Source organism: Zonotrichia albicollis, chromosome Z (assembly GCF_047830755.1).
Source record: "Zonotrichia albicollis isolate bZonAlb1 chromosome Z, bZonAlb1.hap1, whole genome shotgun sequence".
In the NCBI taxonomy this organism is placed as follows: Eukaryota; Metazoa; Chordata; class Aves; order Passeriformes; family Passerellidae; genus Zonotrichia; species Zonotrichia albicollis.
This window is the reverse complement of record NC_133860.1, coordinates 4,715,293-4,730,772: the sequence shown is the minus strand read 5'-3', so window position 1 is coordinate 4,730,772 and position 15,480 is coordinate 4,715,293. Positions and strand designations below refer to the sequence as shown.

Below are 15,480 nucleotides of genomic sequence, written 5' to 3'. Positions count from 1 at the left end.
AGCAACAGAGCCTACTAGAAAGCCGACAGATTTTATCCAGTTTTAGTAAAAAACAAACTCACTCAATTTTTTACAGTTTCCTGAAAGCCAATATATAAACCTCTCCATGTTTTCAACTTTCAGAAGTTCAGAATCTTTATCAACACATGACCAAAAGTTGGCTAGATACTTGGCTATCCTGTTCCAACTTAAAACTATTTAAGCTCATATCACTGTATAAACATTTTCTGGAAAGTTCTTCTTGAGCTACACTGGCATGTCTGTTGGAAATCAAATTCTAATTTTTAGTTTAGACATTTCTATAGCATTTATTATCCACTTGGAAAAATATTAGTTTTAATTTCTATAGTTTTTCAAACTTGTTACTACTTCTCACCTGACACACATGGTAAAAGTAACACATTCCCATTCCTCTCTTAGTTATTAAGTTGTTAATATTTCTGTTCAGAAGGTCCTGACTGTTGTTGGCTTTGCCAGTCATGAGTTCTTCTCTATCTATTTCTATAGCTCCCAGCGTGCTCCTGTAGCAGGATCTACATCATTCCAACTAAATCACTACTTGTCCCTGCACAGACACCAGCTCTTAGTGCAACATCCCTAAGCATAGAGGAGGGAATCTCAGCCATTCCTCTTCAGAACTGCAAATAACTGCAATACTGGATAATAGCTTCACATGTTACAAAAATGTCTCTTTTTTTCCTCCTCTTTATGGTGACAGGAATATCTTTACATTATTGTAAGGTATTCAGTGCACCTGAAAGTCATGCACAACCGCAGATGGCAGATCACATCTCAAGAAGATCATATCTTCTAACCATCTAACAAATTGCCAAGACATTCCTCTGAAAATTAATGGTCATAAATTTAAATTTTATATAAAGGAGAGTACATAAACAAGAAGAATAATGCATGGTAGAGTGGTCTGGAATTGTGCCTCAGTGTTGACAACACACAAGCTTTTTGCCTCCTGCTAAGTACTTCTTGCTGATTTTCAACACACTGATTTGGCCAGACAATAACAACTGTAACTTTATGAGCAGGACACTAAGTATAAGTCAAGATATGCGTAATTAAATAACAATTGTTCTTCTTGCTTTAATACGTGTATTAGAGGTAAGGAACCCCCATTTGGTATTGGAGTAGCTAAAAGGATGAACAAGTGACAAGTGAGTCCAAGACTTGAAAAGGCGTATGTGTGTAGGATATTTTAAAAATATCCTACATACTTACACGTATCTGTGTAAGTATGCAGGATATTTTTTAAAACTTGTGTAAATCAAGTTCATAGGTTAGTTGAATGTTAATGGTCTTATTGCTAAAAGATACTGTTTCAAGTATAATTGAGAAATACATTTTAACTTTTATTCTTCCAGTTCAAACTATATACATAATATATACACATACGTATTATTTATTTTTCTGTAAATTAAAATCAGATGGGTTGAAGTTTGTTAAATTGAATGGCCTTAGAGCTTGCTAAATTGCTGTTTTGTCAAATACTTTTTATTGATTCAATGTTGCTTTTAACTTTTTCTTAAGATCCCTGATTTTCTCAAGTTTGCCAGTTAAGTTTTTACTGTTTTGACTCTTGAGGAGTATCTTGTAGGTATTCCTCTCCTGCATCTAACTCACAGCACATACATAAATCCCTGTAAGCCCCTTTCAGGGACTCAGTGAGAGGATTCCAGAGCCTTATAACCACCACATCTTTAATTTGACAAATTTCCTGGATGCTTTTACTTTGAGGATCACAGGAATGCATGGATTAGATTCCCATCATTGTGTGAAGCCAGCAATGAGTAGTAGACAACAATTCATTTCCTTTTTAACCAGTCCTAAAAGTATTTTACTTTCCCCTAACCACTGTAGCAGATAGGGCCTGGCGTTCGGAAGATCTCGTGATGTTACGGGAAGACAGGGCCCCTGCCCCCTTAGATAAGAAAATTAACATAGGAATGTAGCCCCCAAACGAGATTCCAGTAACTTTCCACTTGCCCAGGTAACTTTCCATCCCCTACTAACCATAGATGGTAAGGACAGACCCCCACCTGACGTAGAAGCCCCCTAGACTATAAAACCCCACGAGAAGAGAGAATAAAGGCCTTTGATCCTCCACCACATTGGTGTCCGCGTGTTTCTTAGGCCCGAGTGACCCTGGGGAATGGGTCACCGTGCTGTCTCCTGAAACCAGGCCGCCTGCCTTGTATCAGAAGGCAACAAACCACCAACTAATTAATTTGCCTAACACTTGCTGGCTCTGGGACAATGCTCTCATAACATCCTCTCACCTAACTCAGTCATTAACTAGGTTAGGGGAGCACTTCCCTTGTAAATGAGTCCCCTAAGCATTTTCACTTTTTTTTTTCTCAAAAGAAAGACAGTGCTTTTTAAATTTCATATCCAACTGACAGTATTTTTTCTTGAAATATGAAAATAAGTAAATAAATATCATTCTAACATCACTGTGAACTGGTGAAAAAAAATTTGCCTGCAGAGACACGACTATTCAGGGAAAGCTTCAGCATGTGTCAAAGGAAGGAGTAATTTAAATATTATGGTGCTCCACTTTATAAAATGATGGTTCTGAAACAGCTCAAGTACTGCCCGTGGTTTTGTTTAACTCATCTCAGGAGGCAAACAGTAGAAACAGAATAGGTCCACCATAAATGGGAGGTCAAAATAATCACACACTCATTCAGCTTGAACACATTAAGTCTTGAGCACAAGTAAGGCTGATTTATACAGTTCTAGGAAGGATCATGAAGAATCACCTAAAGATAGGGCTCACTTGAGTCTTACTGCAAAGCTTGTTTGTGTAGCCACAAGAACAGCTAGAATAGTCCTAGTCAGCTGGAACATATGAGCAGATACACTTAAGCTATGATAAAAATAAAGTCAGATAAAGACCAGGTGTGCTGTCAATGCCAGCTGCTATGGAAGATTCTGGATCAGCTATTCTACTTTTTATGATCACAGTGGATCTAAATGATGTGCTGGTTTGCAGAGTGGTTGAAATAATAGGTCCATGCTCTAATCATTAATTACTTGCATAATGTCACTTCTAGATGAGAATTTCCTTACCATGTAGAAGGGCAATGAATTAAGACATTTTCAAATTAGGAAAGATGACAACAATTAGGAAATTAATTAAAATTTTAAAAATAGATGATATGACAAGGATGTGAAATACAGAGATGGAGAGAGTAGGCATACACATGATTTCTTTCTGAGGAGGCACACACATGATTTCTTTCTAAATCTAAAAAGAGATCAGAAGAAAAATAAAATGTGTTTTAAGGGAACAGTGAATATGAAATGTCCACACAAAATATTTCCTGTGCAAATCACAGCAGCCCTTTGCTCCCTTTGGCTCATATTGATGAGAATAAAATGAAGTTCAAGAACCAGTTTTAGTCTATGAGCCGCTTTTAAAAGGACAATCTACTTCATTTTTAATGAAGGACATGAGATAGCAATCAACAGGAGAACCATCAAAAAAAAAAAAAAAATAGTACTGTATTTTCTCTGACATTTAACACAAAATGATGAACAGTCAGTTCAAAAGTTGACTGATTGGATCTTATTAGGCATCATCAGGAGGATTCAGAATTAAGAAGTGAATGTCTTAGTTCAGTGTGCAACATGTAAGTTTTCACAAGTGACAAATATTAACAAAAACAAATAACAAACAAACAAACAAACCACACAACCCCCCAAACAAATTCTACCTAAATTTTTCTGAATTTAAGAAATTGCAGTTTCTGAATTAAGCAATTACATTTTACAAGTGAAAAGGCAATAAAAGATGAGGAAAAGTTTTATTAATTGAAAACTATTAAGAAAACACTTTCTATTTCTAGATACACTTGTTGTGCCCCCAACGGAATTTAAGATCCTTTGCAACTTGAGTAAATAGAGCCTAAATTATGTGCTGAAATTTCCCTGAGCAGTATAGGTTTGCAAAAGTTACTAATTTTTTCCAAAGCCTCGTTTAAGTGCAATATCAACATATATTCATATACTTCTGTCTCAGACAGAAAGAACAAATTATACACCTCAAAACAGGAATTGAAAGACATCTGAGTATGGATCAAATACTACAGAAAAAATGTTGCTACTTTTTAAAACTATGTATTTTAAAAGAAATGCAGAATTTGCTTTGCAAATTTCACCTCTAAAATCTTTGTGAATTCACTATTATAAAGTCAAAAATACAAAAGGAAAATGTGATGATTTGCCAAAATCCCATTACCTCTGTGACAGCAGCACCTTGAAGGCCATCTGATTCTGTCCCAAGTGACCTGGCAGCAAGCTTGACCAATCCCAGTTCCATTCAGTAATGGCTGACTGTTGATACATGGAAAGAAGCTAGTTAGTTATTCATCAGCATTAATATGATCAGTACATTAAAGCTCCAGCTGTGATATACTAACAAAAGAGGGGGGTCTAGAATGAGGACTTAGAAAGATGTTATCAATCATGTCCACAGAAGAAGGTTTTTATTCCAATAAAATGGCAATTAATTAATTAGGGACATAGCCACACTTTATAAAAAACAGTGTTTTTAACCATTGTTATTCCAACTGTTGATGGCATTCTGATCAACTACTTTGTCTGTGAGCTTTACTCTTTTTCCAAAAAGTAAAATAGTTGGTAACTTTCTATGTAACAGCAGTTTGTATTTTCTGCTGTCAGCAAAAAGTTATGTCATGAAAAATTTGGCATAGCTGGAATTCAAAAAGTAACTTGTATCATAATTAGAGTGATTTAATGCTGTATTATAAACAGCATTAAATCTATAAAATAGGAACAAGTATAACTCCATAGCGCTTATTTAATAAACAAAAGCAATCTACATCATCAGTGGGCAGACAAGAGACCATACACAACATTCTTATTTTTATAAAACAGTAAATCCTGTTGCATAATGTTCCTTATCGTTGTCAGCAATGGTCAAGTAGTGACTATAATCTTCTTGGGAGGAAATAGGTACAAAGTATTACAATAAGTATTATTGCCGTAATATGAAACATCACTGAGTAGTAAAGAAAAAAATGTTTAAGCAAGTCAAAACAATGAAAATAAACCTAAATAAATAGTAAAGTATAACTTGGAGTGTATCTTTTTCTTCTTACAGACAGCACTTGGTTCTTCTGGGAGAGCAGAATCACTGCAATCCCTCCTATTCCTCCCATCTATATTTCATCACTTTCCTTCACCTTACCTAATTTACTCCCTATCCCCCACCTTTGCCAGGCATGTTAAAGTAAAGTAGAAAAACAAAGGTGAAATACAGAGCACGAAGGGGATATAAGGGTAACCAGAAAAAAAACAAAATACTGAGAAAACAGAAAGCAAATGAATAAGAAAAGGTTCCTTGTCAGTGCTCTGGCATCTTTACAGGCACTGGAAATAATTTTCATTGGAAACAAGGCACTCAGCTATACTGATCACTGTTTTATAAATGGCCAGTCCCACATAACAAATAAATGTAAAATTTAATGTTAAAGGGAACTGAACTATTTAATAACATCATTAAACCTGGAAATAGAATCAGAGGAGAGAATTATAGAATGATTGAGGTTTGAAGGGATCTGAAAGATCACCATGTTCCAACCTCTTGCTATGTGCAAGGCACATCTTTCACTCGAATAGATTTCTCAGAGCTCTGCCCAGCCTAGCCTGGAATGCTTTAAACAGATGGGGCAATCACAGCTTCTCTAGGCAACCTGTTACACTGCCTCACCACCCTCACAGGAAATAATTTCTTTCTAATATCTAATCTCAGCTACTCTCTGTTTGAATCCATTCCCCTTTGTCCCCTTTACATGCTCATGTAAATTGTCCTTCTCCATCTTTCTTGTAAGCTTCCTTCAAGTACTGCAAGGCTGCAATTAGGTCACACTGAAGCCATCTCTTTTCCAGGCCAAACAATTGCAATCCTCTTGCCCTTTCTTCATAGGAGAAGTGCTCCATCCCCCTAGTGATTTTGCTGTTCCTCCTCTGGACTGGCTCCAGCAGCTCCATATCCTTCCTGTGCTGGGGACCCCAGAGCTGGATGCAGCACTGTAGGTGGGGTCACAGGAGCAGAATCAACTCCCTTTACCTGCTGGTCATGCTCCTTTTGATGCAGCCCATCAAACAGTTGGCTTCCTAGGCTGAATATGAGGAAGAACTTCTTTCCTGCCTGGCTGACTGACACTGGAACAGACTCCCCAGAGAGACTGTTGAATCCTTCTCACTGGAGATAGTCAAGAACCATCTGGACACAATTCTCTGCCCCTGTGCTCTAGGACAGCCCTGCTTGAGCTGGGAGGTTGGACCAGATGACCCACCATGGTCCTTTCCAATCTCACCCATTCTGTGGTTCACTGATTCTTGATTGGAAGGTCCCTTCCAACTCAAGCTATTCTATGATTCTATTGATTCAAAGATTCTATAAAGCATGCTTCTCTGGAATGAGGAGCCTTGAGCAGCCTTGTGGAATTGGTATTTGTCTCCTTTTTCTAGATATTAAGACTTTTATTGCAACAGTACAATGATTGTACTGTTCATTAAACAAGTAAGAAAAACAGCAATATAACCGATGAAATAGACCAAAATAGTCAAAACTGGAGAGATTACACTGTATATAAGCAGGGCTGCACTGAAAAAGGATGCATTTCCACACAAGTCTGTAAAGTGAATTTTGTGTCACTGTGATACCACATTTTTTCAAATACTTGAATTGAATGCTGGAATCAAAAACACTGATGACATATTAAGAATATATGAGAAACTATGGCATAAGATTTTTTAAGTACAAAAGTGGTATCAGAAACTATCTAGCATTTTGTGTAATGAATTGGTCATGGAGTGCTCCAGCAGAGATTTAGGCAACTAGATCTCATTTCTTTAACTGTTCCATTATAAGGAAACTAAATTCTAATAAGAAAATTGTAATCCTTTACATATTATGAGTATGACTTAAAGAAAACCAGAAATGTATGCATTTTTGTGTGTGTGTGTGTGTGTGTGTGTGTGTGTGTGTGTTTTAACTCACTTAGTCTCACTGTTCTGTAAAATCTCTGTATTTCTAAAGCATTCTTTACTTGACTGTTCAACGTATCTGTGAAAGCCCCACAAGGAAGATTATAAATATGAACTTTTATAGTTCTGATATGATTTTTCAAAGGCCTCAGACTAACCCTATGTACTATTGCACAGATGTAATAAAAGTTATTGCTATTAGGGGCTTTCCCTCAGTATACTGAACGCAGAAAGTGTAAGTATATGCAAATTGCTCTTGCATGCAATAATTCTGATCAAGGAAGAGGCCAGTAATGGCTTTTTGAACATCATGATATAGTAAAAAGGGTACCCTCATTACACTCCCAAGAAATAATATATCTTTCTGCTTCATTAAATGTGAACACACATAAATAAGTCTCCATTTTCATACATTCAGTCTTTATCATTATCATGATCATAATAATACCAACAAGTAAAAATATACTATAACCAAGGTTTCAGATTTTCACAAACCTGATTGAATACTTTTGCATAAGATTGTCTGTACACCTGGAAAGGGTTGAAGACAGGCTGCTCTTCTCTGCCCTTCAGCGTCAAAGGCAGATATTGACTTGAGGTAACACCATCTTCAGAAGAATTCTCACAAGACAGCTGCTCTTTCAAATATTCCTTTTGGAAGAAAAAGCAACCACAGAATAGTACAGGACACCTAGCTTTCTATGTGAAATTTGCCTACATTTCAAGCAGAAGTTTGGAAGATAAAAGTTCCTTTTAATACAATGGGGAATTAAAAATCTTTTTAAAAAAACAGAAACTTTTTTAACAATATCACCATTTTACAATGAACAAGAAATAACCTCGGAAAACATGCACCCAGCTTGAGCAAAACAGAACAATCTAACCTATTGCTTTGAAATTCTTGTCAATTTATTTGTATGAGTTCTCAATTTATATATATATATATATGCACAAGGTATATGTAGAAGTGAACAACAAATGTTTTTCATGACTTTTGAATTAAACTTCTTGGAAAACAGTCAATCATTACTATAAATCAATTCTTTGATTAACATGTTGAAACCATGTTGTTCAAACATAGGAATAAATATTCTCCCACTCTTGAAAGCTATTTTTAGCTGCTTAAACATTCAAGGACTAGAAGCAGTATGATTTGCATTGCAATTTTAGAAACTATACTGTAACAGATGCATTATTATTTTGGACACCATCTTTTCTGTTTTCACTTCTTTGACTACTATGTAAATAAATCATCATTGCAGGCCAATAAAGTGTTTTGATTAAATAGAACCATTTTATGAAGAACTAGATAATGAAACATTTACACATCCATTTGCTAGACTAACTACTGTGAGTAAACAGTTTATTGTTATTAAAATGAAGTCCATTACACGGAGAAGTACTCAAGGTGAGTCATTAGGATGGGTGGATGCAAATGCTCCTCTTATTTGCAGTAATGCCGAGGTGGAATAACAGGCAAACTACCTGCCAAGGCATCCTGCGCCTCTCAGTAGGTCTTTCTAAAAGAAGAATTACATCATCTGTTTAAACTTACCCAATTATGGCCTGACCTGAAAGGCACAAATTCAGTTTCAGGCCACACAGACTGTAGCTGTTTCTCCCTTGTGTTGGCACTAGCATATGTTGTGAAATCAGCCAGGGAAAAAAAAGGCTTCATCCAGATAAACAAGCCAAATGATTTCTATTACTAGTACAAAGGGGGGGGGGGCTACGAATGGAAAAGCATGGGGGCAAGAGAAAGAGAAGGACTGTCTCTCTGCTGGTTGCAATCAAATGTCATGTCTGACCAAGAGAATCACAAAATTGTCTTTGTGTATGGAAAATATCCCCAAGCAAAAGAAGAAAAACAAGGTGAGCTTTTTCCTGCTTAAAACAGTATCACAGAGCAACTGGGAAAACATACTCTCTTTTAGCTATTTTTACTCAGCTTTTCAAAAATATCTGGATTTTTATTTCCCCATTCATTTGTTCATTCACTACTTTATGCTATAACAAAGATTTCAGAGCCACAGTGAAGGAGGTTATTTAAAAGCTATTTCCGTACATCTACCAAATTTTCATAAATGTACTGCCTTCCACGTACACATTTTTACAAAATCTGTAGATTAAAGCAACCCAGCCCTCTGGATGTAACAGAGACAGCAGAAGCAGATTGTGTTGCTTTTTCAGAAGCAATACTGGAAATAGCTGTCCATGTGTTGCCAGATGAGGAACTACTTGCTCAGCTGGTGGGAAGACACAATGCTTATTTTGCAAATCCAGTAGTCTACAGAACGGCGCTATCCGTATTCTGTAGGATCATGTTAAACATTAACAAAGTAACGAACCAGCCTGGGTATGCCATCTCAGCTCCCATTGTGGAATGTAACACCAGTTCACTGAATGGGTAACTTCGGGGTCTGGGACCACCAGAGACCACAAGAGGGACCCCCGGGACAGACAAGCACACGCGCAAAGTGGGGAGGGCATGTTATAGGTCTCCAGGAAATTATTATTATATGTATGTTTCGTTCTGGGAAAATCAATGAATATGTATGTAAAATACAGTATATAAAACAGGAGGTTTTCTGTACTTGACATGCACGATTCTGGTGGAGATATCCCTGCAGCATCTGACACTGAAATAAAGAATGCCTGCTTCTTAATGTTACAGTGTTGTTAGGAGGGAGATTTTGACCAATTTTGCTAACTCCTGCTTGCCAGGGTTTGAAAAATTCAAGTGGTATACAACTGACCTCAATAAAAGTATTTTTCCGTCTTTAATAAAATACTGTGAATTTGCTTTTGGTGAAGAGACTTATTCAACAATGGTAAATACATTACATTAAGATGCCCTTTTAGTACAGTAAATATCATAGTCACTGAAAGGGTCATGTTTCAAAAATGTGAAAATATGAAATCACATCTGTAAACATGTGAACTATATCCTCAGTACACTCACTGGGCATCAAACCAAGTGTACAGAATATTATTGAGCCTGACAGATCAGAAGAGTTATCTCTTTCGTTGTCATTACTAAAAAAATATTTTAATTTTTTTTTTTTGCCAACACATGAAGGGCTGAACGCTGTTTTGAGTATACAGCAACTGTTAAAAATTTTCATAAAAACTATTTTCACATCCAGCTTCCAAGAACCCATATCCTTTTCCATCTGCTTTTCTAAGGAATATTACTAAGAACAACAATTTTCTGTCCCATCATTTTGTTTTTACACATGATTACCAAGCACCGTAGCATAAAGATCTCTAAAACTTATTTTAAGAACACAATCCTGTGACATTCCAAGGAGTCCTTGAAGAAAAGAGTGGACCTTTGAATACAAAATCAAATCTATTTCTTGGTAAGCAGGCACATAAAACATAATTTAGGTTTTGAAAAATAATATTGAAAAGTCTATAATCATAATACCATGCTAAGCATTAAAATGTTTTGTAATGGTTTCAAAGGCATTTGAAAGTAATATAGTTAAATCCTTCTGTAACTCAAGCTGGTCAGGATCTCTCTTCTTCTTCTTCTCTTTTAAAACAATACAGTTTTTTCCACTGAGAAATGTTCTATTTTTAAAAAGGGTCTAACTAGCTGCAGAAATTCAAGGAGAGACACCTGGGATGTGGAAAGTCAGGCTGAAGTCCCTTTTCCCCCTAATTCTCTTAGCTTCATACCTCCTATTGGAGCTGCTCCACTTTGTATAAATAACCGAATACTCACAGGAGTCAGATCTTAGATCAGGGTCTCCAAAACCCAGGATATGCATTTTATTCCTTCAGCTACAGTATCATTCTATTTTTGACCCTAAAAGTTACAGAATGCATTTTTACCACTATTTCTACAAGGCAAAACAACTTCAACAAGGGAAAAAGGAGTTCCATGCTGATAGCTAATGGTATGGAGGTTTGGGGAATTAGTTCAGATGTGGGAGATGCAGATTCAATTCCCTGTATAAACCAGGAAGTATAAAGATTTGAGCCTGCATGTGCTGTCCCCTAGATAACTGTCCTAACTTCTAGATTATATGCTATTTTTGATGGTCTTTTCCAAATCTCTTTATACCTAATAGTAATCCTGAATGTGCTCCAGGTGAGGAAGTTTGGTTTATTACAGTAATAATTTTCACTTCACTTCCTAAACCAGTTACAGGAAATTGAAACTTGAGAAGATTCTATACGGTACCAATGTAAGGTTGCCATCTCTGCACATATGCTTCCATTGCTTCTGATGCTTCCAAAGCCAGATTCATAAAGGTTGTTTTTAAGCCTCTACTTAGGAACTAAACAGTTGGATCCTATTTTCAGAGACATAGTATGTGTACTAAGGTGTTCTCTATGGCCTCCCTACAGACAGAGCTCTCTAAGTCAGAGTTTTCTACAACCAGGTATTCCAGAAGAAAAATCCTGGCCTCTGCCTATATTTGCATTATTTTGTATTTTATTACAAACACTTCTGTACACTTGCAAGGGTCTTAAGCACCTGCTTATGCATTCAAGGAATTTAGTAATTAAAACTAAAATCAGAACTTTCTAAATTAAGTTGTGTTACCATACAATTTAAACAAACCTATGATTATTTCAGTGAATAAAACCAAAATGCTTTTGGTAATTTGGGGCAATTTAGAATAGCCTTAGAAATAATGCTGTTATGAACAAAAATTCAGTTAACATTTTTTGTGAGAAAGAGTTGCAGGGACGCAGCCAGGTCTCAGGCTCTGCCAGGATTCTTAATGCTTTGTTATTGTAATACCGGGTAGTTAAGGCTTATCTCCTCTTTTGTATTAGTAAAAAGCCTGGCTGGGTGCGGTAGATTGCTCTTCCCCGAGGCTGTGCTCTCTTACAGCATAGGGAAGACACCTGAGAGGGTGGGGGGGGTTATGCAAAGTGACTCCAAAGTCCAGAATGCTTTGTGGGACCCCGACTCGAAAGGCAACGAGAAAACCCCAAAAACAACGAGCCAAATAAGAATTGAGAGACTAAAGTGATGTCTGGACGTGAGGAACCGAGTGCTGAGCCTGCAGAGATGCGGAGCCCCTCTCGCCCTGAGCAGGGAGTGGTCCCAACGCCGGGACCAGACAGCCGCCGGGGCAGAGAAAACAACATCTGACGAGGACATCACGCCCTAAAGGCTCCCACGAGGACTGGATCCCCCGGCTCTGCCCCTGGCGGACACAGCTGCGCATATCCTCCTCCTCTGAGTCGCCCTGGGAGACGCGACGGGGACTGCAGCCCTGCCGAGTCGCCCAATCCTGAGCTGATCACTTTTAATAAAGGCATTAAAAAGGAGAAGAAGTCTCCTGGCCCTGTTTATTTCAATGCAATTACTCTTTTACATTACCAAAATTCCATATGCAGCAAACAAATCTGAATTTGTATCTTGTAATTTTAAAAGCACTTTGGCTGAACAGAATTGTCTAAATTGAGTAAGATTACATTTACTTCCTCAGTACAACCATAGGGGTTGCTTACTTGTTTAAACCAAGATAGTTAATTAACCAAGTGTAATTTTACCTTTGTAACAGTCAATTCTTCAACAGCCTTCGTTGATTTTTAAATTTATTTTTTTTACTGTGCTCAGACTCCTAAAATGAATCTGTGGTCTACAACATGAAACTAAAGGAAGTTTATGAGCCATACTACTGTCTAAGTACCTAAATAAAATCTACAGTGTTTCCTCTAATGTAGTCTTTTCTGTAGAAATGCACAAAAGCCTAAACTGAATGCATTCTATTAAAACACAATACAGGATTCTATAGTGATTTTAAGAAGTATTATCACCTCCTTGACTAACCCTTAGCTGTCAGCAGATGTTGCCCCAGGCCAGTACACACCTAATTGGTCTGCGGAAAGGCCCGTTTCCCTACCTCATTGAGCCGGATGATGTGATAAATTTGCCTCAGGTACTCACTACCACCTGGTTTGTGGCAGATATCCAGGACCATCATGTTTATATTATGCTCAGACAATCCAAGTGCAATGCCTCCTTCCTCTAATGTTGCACCTTTAACTGTGACTGAGACACTAGAAGATAGAAAAGATACAGTCCTAAGTTAAATTTACAAAAAGCAAAATATTAATATCAACTCAGCTATAACTACATGTTCAAAAAAACCTCGAAGTACTCAGACATATGTTACTCTACATATATCTCTCACATAATACATGTTAAATAACAGTATTATACTAATTTTAGTCACCTTAATTGGAAAGATGAACAGATAAAACACTCCTTAAGGATAACGAAGTAGCAAATATTTTCATTTCCCCTAGAGAAGTATCTTTGGTACTAGAAATGGCATTTACATTTGATCTCTTGTGCATTTTTCCTTGCCTGTCACAGCATATATAAAAGCCTAATTAACATGTCAGAAAGGTAGCCATTACTTTAAGTATAGGTTAGAAGTTTTAAATTTAAGTAGTTTCATTTCCACTGCTATGTTATTAACCATTTAAAAGGTCCTTATTTGCCACTTGTTGCATTTTTTGCCCTATACCATTCCTTGGGGCTTTTTTTGTATTTGTGTGAAACTTCTACCATGAAAATCTGGAAGTGACATTCCCAAATGCCTCCAAAAATGTGCATTCAAATCTCTGATTGTTGTCAGACTCTCTGCACGCAACCACAAGTTACTATCTTACTACTGCTACTAATGAAGTCTGAGAAAGAAGTAGTACTAAAATTTTCCTCAAATACTAGAGCTGCAGCACAGGTATTTAACAATGTATGTGTCAAGAACTCAAAAGATTAACAAGAATATATTGTCCTTTCTACAGATACCTTCGGATAATTTAAAATAAACAAGGAAGCATTATCAATCAATTAAAAAATCGGTGTTGTAACTGTTAAGAAGTAAAACAAAAAACAAGCCATCAAAAAAATCCCCAAAATCTGAAAACAAAACCACTGTAGTTGCATTTTACTGTTTAAAGTGTGCCATGGTTACAAAGTCAGTCCTTCTGAAAGTTGCTGTTTGACCTACAGGCTCTCTGAAATGCTGCACAGCTGCTGGACATTAAAACCGATAGATATTGCTTCCACATGCAGTTTCAGAATGTCCTACAGAGCAAATAGTTTCAAAATATAAACTATAATTTTGTTCTTTGCTGAATGCAAGTAAGTGATACTATATTATTATGGTGTACTTTACAGAAAAGCTTCAAAGAAATTGATCTTTAAATTAAAGCACATTTAAGGATGATATTTGATGCCACATACAGATACAACCTGAATTTCTTGTCAAAATTTGTAGCAACTAACATTGAAAAAGCTAAGGATCTCTGACAAAGGAATGTATCAGTGCCAGAAGCACCCAAATTGTATTCTTTACTGCCCGTTACTGCGCAGGTGAAGCAGATGATTGGATTCAGGCAGCACTATGATTAATGACTTCCTCTCTGGATTTGGGACTGCCTATCAATCATGTCATTAGCAAGAATGTGCCCTGAGAGAGGCAGACCTCAGCCAAGGAATAACTGCATTCATCTTAATCTGTATATGCACCCAGCCAGCAAGGTCAGGGTCACCATGATGAAAAACAATAATCTTCAGTTCGACAAATTACTTCGCAAAGACAGACATTTCTTTTCTTCCAGGATGTGTGTTTTTTAGAATCTAACGTGACTGTTTACAGCTCTGGTGCTACCATAAAGTGAAGGTTACTTTAATGAATAGTAACACTTTCAGGCAGTACACAAGACAGGTAAAGAACCCTTGCCATTTTCTGAACCTTTCAATGAGGGCTACAATTTTTGAAATATTCTTCAAAATAAAGTTAATATATAAATTTAGACTTTTTATGTAAATAGCAATACTGACAATAACAACATAACATGAAATCAAGCAAGAATTTTACTTACAAAAACCCTCTACACTTCAAAAATGTTTTTATCGCTGTGTGGGTGAGTCCCAAATAAATTTTTGAAATTTATTGGGTTTTTTCTTTCCTATGTATCTATTAGAAGTCTATAAACATTTACAAATATGTGCGTATATATATATATGCACATGCATCCAGCTAAATCAGAAAATAATTTGATTATTGAATGGTTACATAGCACAAATATAGTACATAGTACATAATTACAATATAGTAATTTCATTCATGAAAATCATAAATCCCCTCTTGAAAGACTGTTTTAAGTTTAGTAATTATGTGGTCACTACTTACTTTAATTGATTATTTGAATTTCAGCTTTAATATATTAGTTTTGTAATTTGCATTTACAATAACATTTATCTCTAGATACCTCAGGTATTTATAAACTGGATCTTTTTTTCCCACAGATATTGACTGACAATATTTGAATGAAAAGTGGAAAAACAACATTCATATTAGATTTCTATTGCAGAAATGCAACTGAAGCCAGGGAAGTCAACTTCATAACTGCATCAAATAACTGCTCACTTGGAGAGCAGGCAATGTAATCTTCATTCTAAGCTTA

The 15,480-nt window shown here is 36.5% G+C and overlaps 1 protein-coding gene across 14 annotated transcripts in view; it reads right to left on the bottom strand.

The window, feature by feature from the left end:
* Positions 1 to 15,480, bottom strand: part of KIAA0825 (KIAA0825 ortholog) — a 241,539-nt gene that overhangs the window by 104,239 nt on the left and 121,820 nt on the right. For 9 of the 14 annotated variants that reach the window (XM_026795068.2, XM_074533429.1, XM_014268899.3 and 6 more), the window contains 3 exons: positions 12,903 to 13,059; positions 7,525 to 7,680; positions 4,253 to 4,347 (listed from right to left, as the gene is read on the bottom strand). In XM_026795068.2, the coding sequence (XP_026650869.1) occupies positions 4,253 to 4,347; positions 7,525 to 7,680; positions 12,903 to 13,059 (408 nt within the window). The remainder of the gene's footprint in view (positions 1 to 4,252; positions 4,348 to 7,524; positions 7,681 to 12,902; positions 13,060 to 15,480) is intronic. The other 5 variants (XM_074533430.1, XM_074533433.1, XM_074533432.1 and 2 more) reach the window with 2 other exon arrangements.